General features: G+C 41.8%; 1 protein-coding gene across 1 annotated transcript in view; it reads left to right on the top strand.

Annotated features, from left to right (window-relative positions):
• GMDS (GDP-mannose 4,6-dehydratase) overlaps nucleotides 1–19,748 on the top strand; it is a 414,580-nt gene extending 394,832 nt beyond the window's left edge. Inside the window, exons 10-11 of the mRNA XM_071736566.1 lie at nucleotides 18,176–18,244; nucleotides 18,746–19,748. Coding sequence (XP_071592667.1) covers nucleotides 18,176–18,244; nucleotides 18,746–18,808 — 132 coding nt within the window. The 3' untranslated portion in view covers nucleotides 18,809–19,748. The remainder of the gene's footprint in view (nucleotides 1–18,175; nucleotides 18,245–18,745) is intronic.
• Nucleotides 19,749–21,447: the final 1,699 nt, after the last annotated feature.

Below are 21,447 nucleotides of genomic sequence, written 5' to 3'. Positions count from 1 at the left end.
TAAAATTGTTTTTGGTAATATGTCTCTTTGGGTTGTTGAAAGCTTGGAAAGCTTGCATTTCCACGATTTACTCATAGATAATTCAGGAATTTTACTTAAGACTTGCTCTGCAACCTTGGAAAAGTAGTTTCACCTTTTTGTGTCCCTCTAGGAAGACAGGAATTAGGAATGACCTGAAAACAAATACCATGTAAGGATAAGAAACTACTGCTGTTTTTATAGAAATTTAGAACAACGTGAGTTACTATGAATACTTGTTTTATTACTATCCTTGACTTGTCAATAATTACTTTTAGTGACAGTAGTTGTGGAAAAGTTCTGTAATGTAAGAGGAAGTAGGAGATTGAAAGGAATAGTTTGACTAAAAAGAAAGGTGTTAGACAATTAAGAAACCTCTTTATGGTCCAGTCCAAGAAAAATATTCAATAAAGTTATATTAGTGGTAATATGGTGATCTTCCTGGTGGCAAAACTGGAGGTAATTCTGCTATCATTTATCATTATTCTTATTATCTACTACTGCGGATGTAGCAATCCAGAAGTGCCCTGAGTCAGTTTGTACCTAAAGCAAACATCAGCATTCTTCTTGAAATCATTCCAGATGTAACTAGGGTCATAAAACACAACAGAAAGTTGACGGTTTTATTTTGATGCACGTTACAATTAAGTAGCTATCTGATGGATCATCTGCTTTTTATGATCCATGATGAGAAATATAGCTGTCATATGAGGAATAGATTTCTCATCATAAAACATAGCTCTGTAATTTCAGCACCTGAATAAGTGCTGCCTCAGGTGCTGACTGTGCTAGTAAACACAGGCTGCAGAGTGATTTCCCCATCTGTTTCTTCTCCTTCTATTTAAGTGCAGTTTGGTAACAAATGTGTTTCTGCAGTTCCCTTTCCTACATCAGCTGCTGCTATTAAAGATCTCATATGAGGAGGTTCCTGTTGGAGAGGTGGTGATTCAAGGGTTCACCTGGGGAAAGAAAAGCCTTTGCAAGGTATGTAGGTCAGTCTTTCTGCAGATAGCTAGTGAAGCAATCTTGTGGACAAGTTAACCCTCTGGTGGAGCAAATTGCTTCTTGTAAGTCACTTAACTCAGGTTTCCAGTGTAATTAGTAAGAGAAAAGCTCCTGGTTTATGTAGATTTTGTACCTCTTCATTGTCTAAGCTCTTAACTTGGCCCCTGGGTTTGGTATCTAAAATTACAGCATTCAAACTCCTCATGCCTCAGCGTTTTCTTGACGGAAGAAAACAAGATACATGTTGAGAACCCCAGAAAACTGCAATGGTTTCACCACTATCTGTAAGACTTCTAGGGTAAATGTTACAAGCATGGATGTTACAAGCAAGGAAAGCTCTTCATCTGATGTGATGATTGAACCACAGGAATAGATTTTCCTCTCAGATTTGTGTTGCAGACCCCTTATGTTAGCAAGAGGTTATATGTTTCAGCGTGCTGACAGACATTATTACATACAGTGCTTTATTCTCACCTCTGTGCTGCTGGCCTCCAATAGCCCTGCACACCTCTGAATCCCCCTGACTTTGGCACTTCTGCTGGTGAGACTCCCAGCTGGGGGTATGGTTTAGCTAAAATGGGTGCTTTTCACCAAAATAAATTATTCCTATACTACTGTCTGAAAAGGGTGGATCTGGAGCCAATTTAGTGAGCATAAGTTACAATTGACTTTGGAAGTAATAACTTATGCTTTGAGCACCCTTAGATGTGTAGCCAAGGAGCTGTCTGACTGCATGGTTTTTTTCACATCTTTCAGCTAAATTAGAAATTCAAGTGCAAAACTTAATGTCTGGAGATATCTGGGAGATTTGTGACCTTCCCAGGAAGACTTTGGGTCCATAAACCGGCCAGGAAGGTCTCCTGGTTTCATAAGCTTTTTTTTTTTTTTTTGGTGGTGGTGGTTTTTTTTTTTCCCACACATAGCACAGCGATAAATAGTAAATGGAGCTTAGTATTTCTTAATTAATGAATCTAAGTATAATTTGCCTCAGTCCTGGCAAGAAAAGTCTTTTGGAAAGCTGATTAGCAGAGTGAGCCAACTTAACTAAACACCCTCTCCAGAGATGTGACAAAAATTGAAGTATATTTATTCAAATGTGTGAAAGGTAGAAGAGCCTTAAGAGAGCAGAAAACAGGGATTGCACTGAGCTGGGAATAGGAAGATAAGGGGTGGAGCTTCTAAGAGTTAAGGAGAAAGGTCCAAAAGAAAAAAAGTTTACTAGCAAAGCATCAAAGGGAAGATAAAAAGAATCATTAATTAGAGATACTGAGAATATCCAAGGACACTTGGTCCAATGAGGAACCAAACAGGGTACATATTGTATGTTATCTGCTGGTGCCAAGAAGAAAAGAGCTTAAATCAAACCCTGAAGTCAAGGGGATAATATGGTTTTAAGTTTAGCAGTCTTTACATCTAGCTAGTGGAAAGAGAATCAAATCAAGGAGATCTATAAGGAGCAAGAATAATGAAAGATGCAGGCAGTTCCTCTCTTCCTATTGTCAAATTTGTGAGTTTAGCCTGGTGGGATACTACCAGCAGTAAGGGTGAACATTCCAAAGCTTGGCTGTATTTAGCCCACTCGGTCACTGCTTGGACAGGCTCCTGTTGGTTTCAGTGGGAGTTTGCATGAGAATGTGCAAATCCCTCCACTCCAGAAATGGGAATTCCCTACCAAAGTCATCTGTTAGCTAACACTGAGCTGCTGTATTGAATTGATGGTGTATTTTTAGTAGACTAGTTAGCACCTCTGGTGCTGTAAGCTAAACAATTTCAGTCTTGAATACAGAAAGTGAAGCACTTAAAAGTGTGGCAAGAAGAGCTTTATTTCAGTGAGGTCATGAAGTTTGCATGAAAATATGTAACTTAAGGCACACACTTGAGCAAAAATTACCCAGTGAGAACGAGAATTATCTCTAAATGTGCTTTTAATATGTGTGTTTTAATGCATTAAAGGTTATGTATGTGGCTGCACTTACTTTTGTTCTTATACAGACAGTCACGAGTCTTACCTAGATTTACTTTGTCGAGTTCATACCCATGCAAAACATGGACGAAGTGGGAGTAAATTGAGTGAGTTGCACTTGTTGGTTAGATATGTAAATAACTATTCCAGGTGTGGGAGCTAGAAACAATGCCCTTTTTACCTAATATATGCATGTCTGCTAACATGATGGATCACACATTTCACATAGTTCCTACACAACAATAATTGCAGATGGGAAGTGTCCCGTTACTCATGTAGCTGGTCATTTTTGTATGCAATTACCAGAATTGCATGCTCAGTTCCAGTAACCATGTGCATAAAAATAGGCTGCAACAGCCTGCTTAGGATTGTTAATAACATGGTCCAAAGACTCAGTCTCTATTGCTGTGTTGTTTTGTGCTGGTTTTGTAGGAGAACTGAGATAGGAAAGAACTTGGTTGTTGATGATTTGAGCTAAAGGAGCTATTACATCTCCACATACTGTTGAGGCTGCTGTGTTGTAGAATTTCTGTAGGGTTGGTATAATAAGCTGGTGGGCCAGAAGAGAAATACTGCAGCCAGTGACCAGCTGTAGTGCATGGTTCAAGTAAGGCACAGGCAGCTTCTGAAATTTTTGCATTTAAAACACGCACATCTTGAACTAGTCATGTCATAGTTAGGCATAAGTCTTTGCCATAAGCAATTCAAAATCAGGCTGCAGTAGTTCAGTGAACATTTAATTGGCATTTTGGTTTTTGCATATCACTGTTCTCATCAGTTCTAATATGTGTTTTTTTCCAGTCTCTACAAACTTCTTTGCCTTAAAGGATTCATGAAGGAAATAATTAAAAAGTACACAGAGGAAAACTCTCTTAGCAGAAGGGGCAGAAATCCAAGGTGGTTTAGGGAGGTGCCCCAAACACTCTTTTGGATTATTATTAATTTTTTTCTTACTATTATTTTATGATGCTGTTTATGATTAATTACTCATGTTTTCCTAACCTGTGTGACAGGCATAATTTGAAAAGAAATTGTAATGATCAAGCCGTGGAGGTGCCAGCTGCTGCCTACGTGCTCAAGCAAGCATAGAGCAGGCCGTGTCAGTACTGTCTCTTGATTAGATCTGAACTTCTTTTTCATGTAGGTGAAAATGATCCTGACTGCTATTATTTAAATATAAATTATGCCAAAAGATGCCATGAAAAGTCAGAACTCTCGGTTCACTGCCCATATAGAATAGTAAGTTCATGGGACTTCACTGCACTATACACTGTTAAAATATATCCTGGTTTAGTTTTAAATTATGTGATTGGCTTATTTGGGTCGTCTTAGTGTAAACTGCCAGGCAGCCCATCTAGGTTAATTTTTTTTTTTTTTTTTTTTTTTTTTTTTTTTTTTTTTTTTTTTTTGTATCAGTGAACAATTTCAGTCTGTATTTCCAAATCAAACCTCAAGACCACAGAAATTAGCAGTTCTGCCATATACTATGTGCAGGTGTATTATGAAGCTCATTTAGAAGCTGTGGTACCATTTTGGTTTGGGTTTGTCTGTTTACTAAAGCTTTTGGTTGTTTCATGCTTCATTTGTGTGCTACTGCAGTGAGATGTTGTGGGTGGCACTGTTAAACAGGTTAAACATCATGAGACATGCTTCTAATACTAAGTGGAGATTTAATCATTAATTCGTGCCTATCCTGACAAAAGTGTATAAAGTGCTGAGCTTTTGTAATAAGATTTAAATCCTTTCTATATCTTCTTTAAAAATACATGGGATGATGCAGTCCTAATAAGTTTTGAGGTATCTTTTGGAGTGAAAATGGAATCTAGGGAAAAGGAAAGTATTCCACTGCTGTGCAAGTAACAGAAAGAATCCTTGCCTGAATGACAGCGAAGTGAAATAAATTTGTTTCTTCTGTGTTTCCAACCTTTTCAGTCCCATAATTCATATCATATTCTTCTTTTTGTTTGTTTTCATAAAGCATAAAGTTCTGGGTTCCTTTGATGCCAACATGTCAACTTTTTGACATGTTAAGTTTTTGCTCTGACCTTTTCTATGTAGAGAAAATCTTTGATAAGCTGAAAATTAGGTCTTTGGAGTACAGAAGACAAACCAAGAAGCTAATGAGGTCTGTTTCTACCAAGTGAATAATAGAGGCCTGGAGGGGAAAAGTTGAGCAAGTGACGATTATTTTTTAATATTAATTGGGTGAGTACTTGATTTTTATGTGAAAGAAGCTATGAAAAAAAATCCAAGGACAGAAATAGAAGTGAAACTTTAGACAAACAAGAAATACATAGTTAAATAAGTCACCTGCTGCATGTTCATTCATCCTCGGAGTGGTTTGCTGCTGGGGGAGCTGCTACAAATCAATGTCTAATACTTACTCAGGGCAAATTATGCCAGATTAGCTCTGCTGTGAATGCTTCAGATGCTTTATCTATAGTAAGCTATATATCAGAGGGAAGGGGTGGAATACAGCCTGGGTTCTCTTCTTGTTCCTCCCTCTTATTCCAAGGTTTTTGTCAAGTCTCTAAATCATCCTGTGTCCTAGTTTTGTAAAATGGCAATGATAGTGCTTTCTTGCCATTATGATGTCATGATTATTGATTAATTATCTAAAATCTGTATCTATCTTCTCTGGTGGTCCTTCATAGTCATTGTAATGCTGCTGTCAAGCAGTTCTATTTTGTGTACATCAAACAAATTAAACCAAGACATAAAGTTTACTGGTGAACTGCACTGGGAAAGCAAAGCAAGCTGTAGATGGATTCTAACAGAATATTCTGGGAGCTGATTTTCAGATGAAGGGCTCCCATTTCTATGTTTGTGCAACATATGATGGGACCCTTACCTGACATCTCTGCTTTGCCAAAATGTGAATGAGAAATAGAGCTGCTTGTCTGAGGAACAGCTCTGTCTTTCATACCAACACTCTGCAATAAATGATCCCAGTGTGAATGGTCTCAAGAGACATTTTCCTTGTAAAGGAATCAAGTGATGGATGAGACACCTCACATTTTAAATGTGTTACAGGTGGAAGCATTGGAGTATTCCGAGCCCGTGTGTACTGCTCTGTGTGTCTGAGTAGTTTGCTTGCTTTTTAACTGTGGAACTAAATGAGGGATGGGAAGTAGGGCCAGGACCATTAGGAAACTCTGCTTTCCTTCTATAATGTTCTTTCATATTCAACTGCTGCAGGGTGAAATAATGAAGAATTTTTTTTGTAACAGATAAAAAAAAATTGTGTTTAATTGAAAGTATTTAAGTGAAGAAGGACATTGAGAGGACAGACATCAAGTAGTATTTGGTGTTTGCATTTGGTGATGCTTTGACAAGAGGGCATGGCCTCAAGTTGTGCCAGGGGAGGTTTAGGTTGGACATTAGAAAGAATTTCTTTACTGAGAGGGTGATCAGACATTGGAATGGGCTGCCCAGGGAAGTGGTGGATTCTCCATCCCTGGAGATATTTAAAAAGAGACTGGATGTGGCACTCAGTGCCATGGTCTGGTAACTGCAGCAGTAGTAGATCAAGGGTTGGACTTGATGATCTCTGAGGTCCCTTCCAACCCAATCGATTCTATGATTCTGTGATTCTATGAAATAGAGCATATTATGCAAGCTTTTAAAGTATATATGGTGAACACACTGCCCAATCTGTGGAATTTTATAGGCAACTACTGTGAACAGTAATCTGCTTTTTACCCCTACTGAAAGTGGCACTGTAAGCTTTAGGAATCCTTTTTGCTTTTTAAAAAATTATTTCAAAATAGTTTGCTACCCTGTCCCTGCAGTATTCTACACAAAATTCATGACCTGAATGAAGAGAAAGCTGGTGCTGGCATGTGATGGAGAACCTCTGGACAAAAAAAAAGAACAAGTTTATGAGGATGAAGAGAGAACACTTGGGGAAAAATTGAAAAAAAATCAAATTAGGAGATCATTCTAGTGGAAATGAGAATGGAAAAAAATCTCAGTAAGGTGATGTATTTTAAGAGTGAAGAAAAGGCAGGAAATGAAGGCTGGCTTTAAGATAATACTTGTGAGGAACAGGAGAATGATTCTTAGAACCATGGGAAGATCTTGAGTGAAGGAGAGAACTTGGGAGAGACATGAAATTAGGAAAGAAAAATGCCTTACAATAGAAAAGAGAGGGGATTTTGCAGGAAAATAAATTTTAAAAATGTGAAAGATTTAAACAACAAAGAAAGTGAGGGAAATCAAATGCCTAAGGAAAGAGAAAGATGAAAGAGAACAAAATACTGATTTATTTTAAAAGAAAGTAGTTTTATTCATTTTATTGTATTTGTATTATGTACATTATGTATAGTAGGTAATATAAATATGTATATTATTTTATAGTGTGCAATTTTATTGCATATTATATGTGTAAGTCTATAATAATGTAATTAATATGATGATTTACATTATTTAGTTTTAAAATTTAAAATAGTTTTGATTAAATATATTTATTTTGGGGAGATTTTGTGGTGGGCTGGATGTCTGCTATGAGAGAAAGTGAAGGATAGACTAGGAAAAACTAGGAAAATTTTTTTTCTAGGCTTTCCTGTGCAGGAAATGTAATAGGAAGTTATTTTTATTAATCATGCAACAGCAAACAACCAGGAATAGTGTGGAAAAGCTGGTTATTTTTCCAGTCACACCAGAAGAACCTGTGGCCATTGACCATCAGGAGCCTTTTTACGCAAGAGGATCAGTAAACTGAATGGCTCTCTGAATCTGTGCGTCTTGAGATATGCACCAACCAACTTCCCTTACAGACAAAAAAAAAAAAATCTCTTGAACACTAGGTAGCTGATATTTGTAGCCATTCATGAAATGCTTTCTGATCTGTTTTGTCTGTCAAATCAACACAAAAAGCAAACTTGTTTAATTTCATTTGCAAATGTGAAGCAAATTGATTTTACAGAGATATACTGCTTGCTGAGCAGTATTTTTACATCAAGACAGTCAGATTACACTGGCTGCCAAAAAAAACAATGATAAAGAAGTGTCAGAACAGCAAGAGCCTTGGATAGACAGAGAGGAATATCTTTCACAAAGTGTTTTGGAGGTTGTCAGGTGGAATGCACCCCTCTGTTCAGCATAGCCATGATGCTGAGTGTGCTGGGAGGGCTTTATTATATTCATGTGTAGAGTTCCAGGTAAATTTTTATGGAGTTCAGTTTTTCCTCCTTACCTGTTGACATACCAGTGTCATACCACTAGCCTTGATAATAAACATTTGCACCCAACTATCTTTTGTCCCAACTAGAAATGGCAGGATGCACATCTAGTACAGGGAGTCAAAAGCTGCAGATGTTCTGTAGTGAAAATGAAGTGGTTATCATAGAATCACAGAGTGGGTTGGCCTGGAAAAGGCTTTAAAGGTGATCAAGTTCCAACCCCCCAGCATGGACAGGGACACCTCCCACCAGACCAGTTTGTTCCTTGCCCCATCCAACCTGGCCTTGAACAGTTGAACTTCTTAACAGTTCAGTCTTGGGGTTTCATAAAATGAACCTAAAAAGCAGAAAGGAGAAGCAAATCTACTTTTCTGTCAGATATGTGCTCCTGAACCTCAGGCTGTGACTTGCAGAGCATTCTTTCAAAAGCTCTGAGATGCTGTGGTCATACTGTACTCAGCGCTGGTGAGGCCACACCTTGAGTCCTGGGTCCAGTTCTGGGCCCCTCAGTTCAGGAAGGATATCAAGGTCCTGGAGCAGGTCCAAAGGAGGCAACCAGGCTGGTGAAGGGACTCCAGCACAGATCCTATGAGGAGAGGCTGAGGGAGCTGGGGCTGTTCAGCCTGGAGAAGAGGAGGCTCAGGGGAGACCTCATCACTCTCTACAACTCCCTGAAAGGAGGGGGTAGCCAGGTGGGGGTTGGTCTCTTTTCCCAGGCAGCTCTCAGTAAGACAAGAGGGCACGGTCTCAAGTTGTGCCGGGGGAGGTTTAGGTTGGACATTAGAAAGAATTTCTTTACTGAGAGGGTGATCAAGCATTGGAATGGGCTGCCCAGGGAAGTGGTGGATTCTCCGTCCCTGGAGATATTTAAAAAGAGACTGGATGTGGCACTCAGTGCCATGGTCTGGTAACTGCAGCGGTAGTGGATCAAGGGTTGGCCTTGATGATCTCTGAGGTCTCTTCCAACCCAGCCAATTCTATGATTCTATGATTCTACTCAACCCATATGCCAAATGCGCTTGCAAAGGACTGTGATGCAAGGGAGTGGGGAGCACAGTGCCTGTTTTTGAAGCATCAGGATGCTTTTTATCTGTAAAGGACACGTGCAGATGGCTACCTTGCCTGGACTTAACAGTGACCAGTGTTTTTTTATCTTGCAGTCTTGGCTGAACACACGTGCAGAATAGAAATACATTTGTTTATGGGCAGGAAATGCATAAGCCTTGTCATGAGTAAAGTGTGAGTTTGAAACATTAAATGTGACCTGCTTTGTTGTAGGCTAGTACCTGCAAAGGGTTATTCTTTGTAGTGTCCTACTTGGACCCAAGCACTAAAGCTTTCATCAAAGTAAATCTGATTATTTTGCACATGGTTTTCCTGAAAGGATGTTATGATTTTCTAGATGTTTGGTGGCTGGTGATAAATTAGGCTTTTATGATGTCATGTGAAAGGCCACTGCTTGGACTTCCTTCTCTATCAAGCACGGTGGAGAATACATTTGGGATATGCTCAGGATCAGAAATTATCTTACCTCTGTTTATTTCAACCTTTTTGTGGACCACTGTTTGCTCTGTAACTGGAGCTGTTTGGACAAGGATAGCTTCACTCTTGCAAACAGGAGCCCCGTACCATCCATCCTGAGTCCCCTCCATATGCTGTGTTTAAAATGGACTTTTTGTTTTCCTTGGGTAACAAAGCCTCAGCTCACGAGCTCTCTTTAAGCCTTTCACAGCCTAAATTATTTCTTATATTGTGTCTTAAAAAGGGTTTTCAAATCAGATGGGAGTTTTAGTGAGAAATTGGAATGCTGCGGTGAGGGGTTGGGGGAAAGGTGATATATCCCATAAATTAGGTCAGGTTTATTACCACATAGAGGGAGGCCATTTCTGAAAAAAACAGCCAGCAATAAAAGGCAGTTTGTAGTTGCTATGCCTGCGGAAGTGGCAGGTCCCCTCTTCATCCCCCATACTTCAGGAAGGGAGTATTTTACAGCTGGTTTTCAAACAATGAGAAATTAATAAGCATCCTCCATGCCAACTCTTTGGTACTAGTTAATCCATAGTGGGGAGGAGGACAGGAAGACTGGAGTATCCATCCCTTTGCTGTCCTTTCTCCCCCAGTCTTAACACAGGATTGCAAAGGTTCATATAACAGAGAAGAAAGGGAATGGGGCTCCTGCCCAACCCAAGTCACAGAGAAGCCCTCACAGTAGTGAGGTGAGCAATGAACACATTGTTTTGCTGGTTATCGTTTGGTATTTGACTAGCAATCATATCCAAATGTATTAACATTTCCAATAGAAGTGGTTATAAATGAAATCATTTTCATGGAAAAAGAGAAGAAACTAAGTAGCCTTGCAGCATCGTTTTCTGGGGTTATTTCTCCTATTCATCTTAACAAGTCAGTCAGTGAAGACAGCAAACCCTAGAGGCCACTATTTACAGAAAGAAAATGCAGCCATTACTGAACATTAAACCAAGCTGAAATCAGCTTCACAGACTGATTTCCTGATTTTTTTCAAAACATGTTAAGGGAAGGGAGCAATAAGAAAAATAATCGGAGTTGATTAAAAAAAAATTGTGACAATTGCATTTAACAATTTTAAAAGGTACCATGCCCTTTTCTAAATAAGGCATATTATGTGTGATAATAAAGCCCTGTATGATGAACAGATGATTTTGGTACTCTACCCACCCAATATTTTTTCAGGCCAGAGTGAAGCAAGAGGTGGACACCTTTAATAGTGAACAAAAGCAGGACTTTGAGGTACCAGTGAAAAGTGAAGGATGCTGTTCTTTTCCTTTACTGCAGCTGATCTCCACTTCATATGAAAGATTTTTTTTAGAGATGTGAAGGAGGCACACAGATGTTCTCTCTACCCTCTAAGCAGGGAGCCTGAAGACGTGATCGTGTGTAACCTCCCCAAAACCTCTGCTGGGGAGAGAAAATGCAGAAATGTCATGCAAAATCCATGTTATTCCAAAACCTTTCCACATACAGCTTACCCTGAAGCAGGGGGTCTCACACATTCTTCCCTAGCAGCAGCCAGACTACAAGGTGGTGATGGCCAACAGGAGTGGTACCACCATTAACCAGCATTTACAAAGAAGAGTTGGAAAAGCTTAGTCTGGTTCATGAGAGTGTATAGCATTTAAGTACTACTTTGCATTTCAGCAAACAAGCTAAGGATTTTTTGCTGTGACATGTTCATTTGGATGAACGAGTAGGCCATATCAGGAAGAAAATGTTTATGTGTCCAGAACTAATACCTGAACTATCATCATTATGGTGTGTGTGTGTGTATGTGTGTGGCAAGTGCAGTGGGTTTGATCTTCTTGTTCCCCCAGAAGTCCCCTGCTTTTTCAGCAGAGGCATTCCTGTAAACTAGAAACAATGCAGGCTGGGGAACACCTTTGATGTCTTCCCACAAGAGCAGAATTGGGCCTTGGGGCACCCCAAGAGGGAGGGAAGCACCCTCCTCACCACAGCTGGTACAGGAATTCTGCAGTTTGCAGCATCGGGGCTTTCCCTGCTGTGGGGGAAACACCCTTCAGCCTGCCCCATGTGTGGGATCTTGAAAAGCACCCTTGGCCCAACTCGCAGCAGGATGCCCTGGTGCTGAGCTACACCCATGCCTGTGCAGGATGGCTCCTGATGAGCCAGCTCAGTTCCGGATCCAAAGCGAGTGAAATTCAGCACTGGCTTCAGGGATGTTGGGCTGTAATTCAGGAGGAATTTTATCTGGCTCGTGGGACGGCACTGGCCAAGATGTTTTCTCAGGCTTCACTTGGCAGGTTAAAAGATCTGAGTAATGCTCAGCCCTGCGAGGGGCTCCTGTGCCTGCGGCTCCTCTGGTGCGTGCACCATGGCATGAGTCCTGCACAAGCTCCCCTCCCAGGGACACTCGGCCTGCAGCCTGGTGTCCATTTACTGGGGCACCAGCTCCACCCAAGCGATTAGGGCCCAGCGACGAGGCTCCCCAGGCACCTGGGGCCAGTTCCCCTTGCTTTGCTGTTTTATCTGTCACGTCGGGGGGAAGGGGAGCCTGCCAGAGCCGGTGCTGAGTGAGCCCATTTCCCTGGAGCGGAGCATTGTTCCCGGCCTCCGGCCGCCGCGTGGCCCCGCTGATGGACAATGCCACCCGTCCCCGACTTCCTGAGCAGACCAGACAGCTTGCTGTTTTCCTCGCGTCTCTTATCACCCCCTGTCACTGAAAGAGAGGTCTGGCTTCAGCATGGGTTTGGGCTGATAGGCAGCGGTGAAGTGGAAAAGGCACAGGGGAGGGCTGGGAAGAGGAGGGAGCGGAGCTCCATTACTGTTATTATTGCCCTGATGTTTATTGCTGCTCTGACTTCATTCTCCTTAACCCTTTGGAAGCTGGTCAAATTAAAGATTATCAAACCGATAAGATAAAGCCCGTGTTCTAATGCCCCTGGTTCCTGGAGGAAAAGTGAAGGCTGTGCTCAGGTTTTATTGACTGTGTGGCTTGTGTTGACACCTTACTGCTGGAGTACAGCGTAGTCCTGAGATAAGAACTTACCCTAAAGATGCCCGGCACTCGCAGCCTGCCGAGGTCCATCAGACGTGCAGAATCAGCCCTTTCCTCAAGTCTTTCTTCTCTCTCCCTTTCCCCCTTGACATGGTTTTAGTAAAAATTGAGCTTTCTGAACAGGGAGGGGATTTGCACAGGAAAACATGCTATGGGAAAAACATTATGCCTCTTATTTTAAATGGCATTTTGTTATACGTGAATTTCAGCCAATTGGTTGCTTTTGCCTTTTGCCTTTTCCTGTGGTTCTTTGCAAACAATACTGTCTTTCTGCAAAAGACTGCTGACCCAAGAGTGGAAAGCAGTCTGTTCATGCTGCATTAAAACAAATTTAGATCAGGAACCAAATTCACTGGCATTCTTCTATTCCCCTGGTACTTTAACTGCTCCACAACTTTGCTTTTCTAAGAACAGTGGAAAGAAAAAATGAAAACTGAGCGACACATTGCTGCTCTTCTTAAATTCCTGAAGATGTTTACTGTGTTCCTCATTAGGCTTGGACTTTGCTCATTGACATGTTTTATCTTCAGTTTCCTCAAATTCGCTGTGGAGATAGGAGTCTCCAGCTTTATAATTATACTGGTTTTTTGCCCTGTTACTATAGATATTATAACAAACACCACCCTCTGCAAATAAATCGAGCCAGTGCTCTCTGCCTCACGGATCTCCAGAAGCACTTTCAGAACAGTGTGCAGCACACAGTGCTTATTTCTGTGACTCCTGAGGTTTGATCTGAGCTTAGATGAACTGTGTATTGAATTTTCCACCAGTAACGTGCGTGCTTGCAGGCTCTTCAACTCTGATTCAGCAAGACCTTACTGCTTTTCTTAATGGAGTGGACAGGGAACAGGTTGGCTGGGAAGTCACAGAATCTTCTCTCCAACTTTATATCTGGGTTAAGATATGACATCCCAGGGCCTGGTGGCCAGTGCAGGAGGACACTAGGGAATGGAGAATAAGGGTGATGGTGGAAGAATTGCCTTGTTGGCAGTGCATGCAGTTTCCTGAGTATTTGCAGCAAACACTTTAACAAGGCTGTTGTCTGAGCAATAAGCTGTAGCAGATAATGCATGTACACTGTGTGGCTGATGTTACTACTCAGGTGAGCTATATGACCCTCGTTAAAAATTGCTGTGAAAAATGCTTCACAAAGTGCACAAAGGGGGAGACTGTTTTATAAGATAAACATATGTGAACAATATGTGAAATGGTGAAAACGCAAATCTGCAAGCTAATGCCTAAGGAGCTGTATTTATTAATTTTTCTCTTAGTAAGAAAGAAGAAGAAAGGTGTTAGTTTAAAGAAGGAAATGAGGAAAATAAAACTCAAGCAGGAAACTTTGGACCTTAGACTCTAGGAATCCTTCCTGACAAAACTTCTTGAGCAAAGGAGCGCAAGACTAAACACGTAAGCCAGAGCCTCCACTGAGCTGGGTCTGTGCTCTTTACTTATGGGAGCTCTGATGCAACAAATCATCTTTCAAGCAGTTGTGTTGATTGTGAACATAACCCTGGCTGCTTTTCAGATGCAGTAAAACTGTTGTGTGCTTAGATCAAGTCTGTTTATTTTTAGAGGTAAAGCCTTCTCTCTGCTGCAGCGAGCAGAGCTGGGCACGATTCCATTGCAGGTGTTTTACTGAGGACTGGATCTGTTTTCCTCTGGTGTAAGGGAAAGCAATAGCTGGTGCTCACTGCTGGCTTCAGTGAAAGCACATTTTAAAGGGAATCAGCTGAGCTGGAGTAATAAAGGAAGCCTTGGCCTTCTTTCAGGCCATGCTATCTCCTTTTTCTCGCATTGTCTCAAGGCTTTAAATTTTCAGTTAAAGTTAATTGATTGAGACAGTGATACATTGCACAGTGAAACCAGATCAATCACTGTGTGAGTCAAAATAGGAGTCATGATGACACTCAGAACAAGAGCTTGGGAAATGTGATATTTACATTAAAATATTTTACATTTTTGTCTCCCGGACTTTAGAAAAAAAATAATTAAAAAGCTTTACCACACTGCGTAACAAATTTCTATCTGTATGTATTTGTCTGCACATTTGGACAATAAAATTAAATCATCATAAAAACAGCGTTAGTAATAATGGGGCATTTTCTACACAGTTACACAGCCTCATTTACAGAAAAGGTAAAACAGGAAAACCCACATTGGGTAAACCCATTCTTTTCTCTGAGAGACAGTTTTACAAGAGTGAGGTGCAGATATGAGTGAAGTACTCTACAAGAATTTACCCTCATAGAAAGAGCAACAGAGAACTTGATGTTGTCTTCCTGCACCTTTGATTTTTACCTGTTGTTTTCAACCCCTAACTTGCAGGTAAAACTTGGGTTTTTTTATTATTCACTTATGTTTACTGTATTTGCATGGAGAATAAGGTCATGTACCTGCCGAAATGGGTGACTAAAAGCAAAGACTGAATTTTATGTTCATAATCTGAGTGCTATAAAAACAAAACAAAAAAAAATCAGTGCCCTTCAATGATCAGCATGCCAGAGGTTTTTGCTTGTGGGTTTTTTGTGCTTGGTGGGGATTTTTTTGTTTGTTTGGTTTTTTCATTTTGGAAGCATGATAGATGTATCTCTGGTTTCAGTGAAAGGCTTGAATAATATAAACAAGCAGTTGTTCTGTTTCATGAGGAGGTTTTTTTAATAATCTTATTTTATTGTAATTACCTTATTGTTTTCATATTATGAGCTGCTTGTAGAAAAATACAGGAAACAGGACTGCAATACAATCCTCTAATCAGGAATAGCTTTGTTCCAGTCATCATTTTTATCCACTATTGAAACTTGTACTAAGAAGAATACAATCAAACTTTGAATTTAGATGTAATATGGTGTTAGTATTATATTTTCATGTGTTCTCTGTACATAGTAACTTCCATAAGAGAACCTTCCTAAAAGTACCTAAGAGACTTTTTGTCCATAATGTTATATTCAAGTAAATCTAGCTACGAAGTAGCATTTCTCAAAAGTACACAAGCTTCTCCAGGAGAGCCATTTAAAATCTTTTAATGTAAGTCAGATGGGGAATTTGTATTATCATATATATTAAATCTTTTTTTGTTATTTTTTGTACACTGATTATGCCATAATACCTTTACTGCATCATTGTTAAAGCATGTGAACTTTTAAAGGAAAAATACTATTTTATATACTTAAATTGATTTACTACACTAGCTGTTTGTATTATCTCTATGTATAATCCAGCACTGCAAATAACTTCACTTTTACTGATTTGCAACCTTCCCCCAAACTTATTTTGGCCTATTCAGCAGCTAAGTGTTTATGTTTTTTAATTAAGAGCTGGAATTAAATAAAGTATTTTTTTTAGATAAATTATTTTAACAAAAGGCAAGAAAGTTAAAAGACTGCTCCCAAGCTGTTCAAAAGCAGAATGCAGCTACATATACAGCAGGCAATGGCAATTCGTTCTATTCTTCCCTGTCCATTATTTTTTCAAATGAGAAGCCAGTATCCTAGATAGGCTGTTTTAAGGGATGTTTTTACGTAAGAGTTGTGGATATAAAATTATTGCTTACGCAGCTTTTATAAAAATGAAAATCCAAATATTATAATATGGCTTTTATGTCATAAACTAGGTGGTATTAAAACACTTAACTTCTACCTAATGGCTTGAATTAGGACTGAATAAAAGGCAATTGTTTTTATACCGAAATTATTATTTTAAGAAGGATTTCCTAGTTTCCAGGCACATATATACACACATATATAATGTAAATTAAACCAAACTCCAGATAAAAGGCATACCTTCATGAGGCACATTAGGGTCTGATCCAAATTTTATCAAAGCTAGTGGGAGTCTTTCCCATTTCAAACCAGATTTTGCAATCCATATTCACACAACCCTCCAGGGGATCCCTCAAGCTGATGTGGTTTTGCATGACTTGGACTCAAATGTCTGCTGCAGTTTCTAAAAAGCCATTATAGAGCTGCAGTAGGAAACCATTTAGTCTAATTTAAGGAAATCGCAGCATTTTTTGTTTTCATAAAATTCTGATCCATCTGTTTACTCTTTCCTGAAGGGAGGGTGAAATGTTTCTAGCCTAAAGACTGAACTAGTAAAATGTTGCCTGAAATAGTCTCAGCAGACATGTTTGTTCCACATCCCCTTCTTCAGTGCTATGTTTCCTTTGGTGGATTTCCTCTGCTTCTGGAAGTGAGCTGTCTAGCTTTCTGAAGCACAGTTATGAAGAAGAATTTCCTACATTTTACTGCACAGGATGAGGTGATTTTGGAACTTAACATGACCTGAACCACACATGCACAAAAGATAGCATCTGAAAAATGTAGTGTGTGGCAGTGCAGTTCAAAAAAAAAAAAAAAAAAAAAAAAAATATTCCAAAAAATCTAGCCAGAAAATGCTCATTAGCTCCTCCTCTGGCCATAGAGTGGAAAAGGGAGAAGAAAGGCAGCCCGCGCATTTTTCTGCTGCTGTGTTACCACCAGAGTCAAATGTCAGAGCAGAATTCAGCCTTGGCTTTCTTGTTCTGTAATAAAGTTGGGTTCGTTTGGTTTTCTTTAAACTTCGACAAATATAATTTTAGTATTTACTGCTACAGTGCAAAGAATCTTGTGAGGAGAGATGGTATCTTGGATTAAATCAACACATACGGTTGGAAAAAACTAAGTATTTAAACACAGGATTTGAATTTTAAATGAACATTTGGTCTCTTTTTTTCAATTAGAAAGGCAATAAAAGGAGGGGAGGTTTTGTTTAATTTTATTATGTTATTTTTTATGCCCGCTTGTGGGATTGTTTTGGTGTGGTAAGTCTTTTAAGAGTACTTGAACAGTAAGGCGAATTATGACCAAAGTCTTGGTTTCTGTAATGGTTTAAAGATAATTTATTTCCATTTATGAGATATTTAGATTTTTCTTTCCATGTGGATGCTCAAAATGCTCTGAAAACAAAGATGTAGGTATTCAAAAGCTGGATGTTTACCACTGTTGCATGTGGTTACCCATATTCATAACAGTGTTTCAGCATCATCTGTCTGTGATCACATTTTTATTTGAAAGAGAATAGTTGTCATGTTTGCTCTGTGATTTACATTACTTAAACAAATGGGGGAGAAAAGAATTTGAAACAGCTCATTCAATAGCATGACTAAGACATATGACAACTTCTTATAAAATGTTCACCATTATACGTCTGGAAGGCTGGAGTTCAAACCCCGCGCACACACAAAAACAAAGAATAACTCTTTCAGTCTGAAACAGCCTGGTGAAAGGATGCTGCCTCCTGGTGATTTATAGGCATATGAGCTTCCACTAAAATTGTGTCTTAAAGAGAAATATTTTGCCCTCCGAAGTCCAACCGTGACTCCATCTGTTCTTGGCTTGTGGGGATGCAAGAGCAATGGGGTGGCCATCAAGGTCAGGATGGTGGACTCTTCTCACAGTGCCTCTCTCTTCTATTCCATAGGATTTTCTGCAAGGGGACTGTACCAAAGCCAGACAAAAGCTGAACTGGAAGCCGAGAGTCACATTTGATGTGAGTGGTTGTTCTGGCATGTTTCGCATCTGCTGGGGTTTTGTGTCTTCTCAGAGCACTCCACAAGCAGGGGAAGGGAGGGAGAGACCTTTGCATCAGGTGACTTGGGCACACCAAGAAATCCCATTTTCAGTGGGATTGCTTCAGTGAACTGCTTCTCTTCCTTTGAAGACTGCAGCACAGAGCACTCCTATTGGCTCTGCCAACCTACCCTAGAAAGGGCCTGGCAGGTATCAACATTTTGGAAAAGAGCAGTCACTTATGTTGCAGTGTCAGCAGAGAGACACAGGCTGTGACTTGAACTAGCCAGTTTCTAGAACATCCCACCACTCCCATGACAGATCCAGGGCCAGGTCTGTGGGAAGAGCCCAGTAAAGCCCTGTGTCCTCCTTGTCTTGCCTTGAGGGGGTGGTGCAATGGTGGTGGGGAGCTGTCATATCTGAGATACTGCCTATTCATCCCCTGCACTGGGACCCTCATCTGCCTCTCTCCCTCTTACAGGAGCTGGTGAGGGAGATGGTGGATGCCGACGTGGAGCTCATGAGAAACAACCCCAACGCCTGAGTCCTGGCTGGGCCCAATGGGTGTCACAGGACCTGTGCTAGGGACACACCCCACAACTGGCACTGCTGTGAGCCCAGTGTGGCTGGCCTCCCCTCTACGTGATGGTTTTATTGCTGGCCTGCCCCTGTGAAAAAGCCCAGTTTTATCCCACCCTCCACACCTTCCTGGTGCCTCTCTCTCCACACATCATCCTAGGGTCAGCCCTGCCTGGGCTCGCTCTGGCTCCTGCAATTAACTGGGGAGGGGATCACACACACACACACACACCTCCTCTTAATACTGTACCTGAGGTACTGATTGGACAGCAAGCCCTCTGATTTCCATTTCTTAATTAAAACTCATCTTTCTATTACCTAAGACCTCCAGCACGTTTTTAGTACTTTCTCCCATTTGAAAAGGAAAACCAAAAGCATCCCTAGCCCTCCACCCGTCAAACTCCCCTTTCTTCCAGTACCAGCAACAAACCTCTGGCATTAACATGGGCTTGCCACCTTTCCAGCCTTTGCTACATGGCTTCCCTTCTTTTGCCTTTCCTGAACACTCCTTGTCTTTTTTCCTGCAGCCTTACCTCCACCCCAGCAGCCCATTTCCACCACTTGAACTCTGTAAAAGTTTGGATAACTTGATATAACTTGCAGTGAAATCGCCTTTTGACCATGCTGAATTAATTCCTAATTGCTGGAATCGCTTTCAAACCAGTCAGAGGTGGCATGTAAGCATTTTCCAGATCTTCATTTCAGAGTGTGAGTCACAGAAAGCCTTTTTGTCCAGCACCTTCCTAATCTGGGTATTTAGGGTGTTTTGGTTTTTGCCCTTCTAGAATCAACCCATTCCCTTTACATCCTCTTGCTGCGTACTATAATTAGACCTTGAACCATCTCAAAAGATGACTTAAGAAATAAAAACTAACTAAATAAAAAAGCTTTTAAAGAAATAGAAACTTCAAGGTGAGTAAATATTTTTGTACTTTTCGTGCCAAGGTACCCAGGTTATCCAGAGGTCGTCAGGCCCATGTACTTCCCCTTGGTTTAGGATCTTCCACCCACCAATTACACCCATCATTTTAGCTTTATGCCTCAAAACAAGCAAAGGGAGAGATCCACAGTACAGAGATACACAGAAGGGTGATGCACCTTCTCCGAGTGCACCTTCTTGCTTTTTTTACTTTGCACTGGGGGGGGGGGCCCGACACCCCTCTTAAAAGGGGTGATGGAGCAGGGGGGCTGAGCGCGGAGCTGGGGGCAGCGACTCCGCTTGCTCTCGGGAGTGGTTGAGGTGACTGAAGTGGTGCGGGGGGACGGGAGGGGGCTCAGGAGCAGTCTGCGAGGAGCCGGGCTGCCGGAGTGAGAGAGAGAGCTCTTTGTACTCCTGGCTTGAATAGGCCGGCGTTTGCCAGAGGTGCAGTGGAAAATGTGCGAGCTGGCCGTGGCCGCAGCCCCGGGAGCAGCGAGGTGCGGAACAGTGCGCGTCCGGGCAGCCGGAGCCGCCGCTTCATTCGGGGCTGATCCCGCGGGACCGAGGGGGAGCGGGACCACCCCAGCACACTGGGAAAGGGAAAGACGGGAGAGCCTGACCGCTACTTGGGATTCCTTCCTACAGGTGCAGGGAGCCCGCGCCCTCGCAGGCTGGAGAGGAGGGGAGCTGCGGGACCTGTCGGGTGCGGGAGAGGTGTCCCTGTTGCCCTCCAGCGCACACGCACAGGCTCCGCTGCGCGGCGGGGCTCCCCCAGTACAAACTAATGCAGAAGTGGGCGCGGACGCCCCGACCGTGGGGAGGTCTGTAGGTCGAGCACACATTCCACACACACGCGCGCGCGAGTATGTACACCATCCTCCCCACCGTGGGTATATTTACACAAAGTCTCCTGGGGCGTTTTCCCTCCGAACGGGTACGACTACTCCGTGGCTACGCCTTTTTTTTTTTTTTTAGAGTAAAAACAACCAACACCCCCGCTTCCCTCCCGTGGGTGCGTGTCCTTTGCAGTAGCTGTGTTCCCCCTGCTCAGCAGTGCTCACACCGCCTGGGTCCCCTGCACAGCCCCAGCGGTCCACGCTCACCCTCTGTGCCACGGGCACACACAAGGCTGCGGCTGTGCTCTGCGGGCCGCCGCCAAACGCCCCCGCTACCGAGAGACTCCCCCCGTGCCCAGCGGTGCCACGACCCCCGCGTCGGGGCGGGTGGCAGAGGGGAGGGGGCAAGCTCCAACACCCCGGGCGTAACGAAGGCTGAGCCTCCTTAGCAGCGCCTCGGACAAGCGGTCACGGGCTGCGAGTGGCAAAATTTTGGTGGGGCACTAAATAAAATATAACAATAAAAAACAAATTAGGGCACTTTCATGACAAGGTATTTTTTGTATTGCTGGGAACTATTTTTTTTCTTACAGTGATTCACTGGGAGGTTTCCTCGTACATCTGAATATTAGTTCACACATCTCGCAGAGGGTTGGGAACCTTTACATAAGCTGCCAATTTTCCTTCGACCTCGGAGGTGTTGTTTTTTGGTTTTTCTTTTTTTTTCCATTGGCATCGCTAACTGTGGCACATTCAAGAAAAGCATTTTTATTCCCCGTTTTCGCTCTCTGTATTCGGGGGTGAGCGGGGAAGGGGATGGTAAGGCAAAACTTGGTTCTAGACCAAGTA

This window comes from Heliangelus exortis, chromosome 2, assembly GCF_036169615.1.
Source record: "Heliangelus exortis chromosome 2, bHelExo1.hap1, whole genome shotgun sequence".
NCBI classification, from domain to species: Eukaryota; Metazoa; Chordata; class Aves; order Apodiformes; family Trochilidae; genus Heliangelus; species Heliangelus exortis.
The sequence above is the reverse complement of the archived record's forward strand: the minus strand, read 5'-3'. Positions and strand labels throughout refer to the sequence as shown.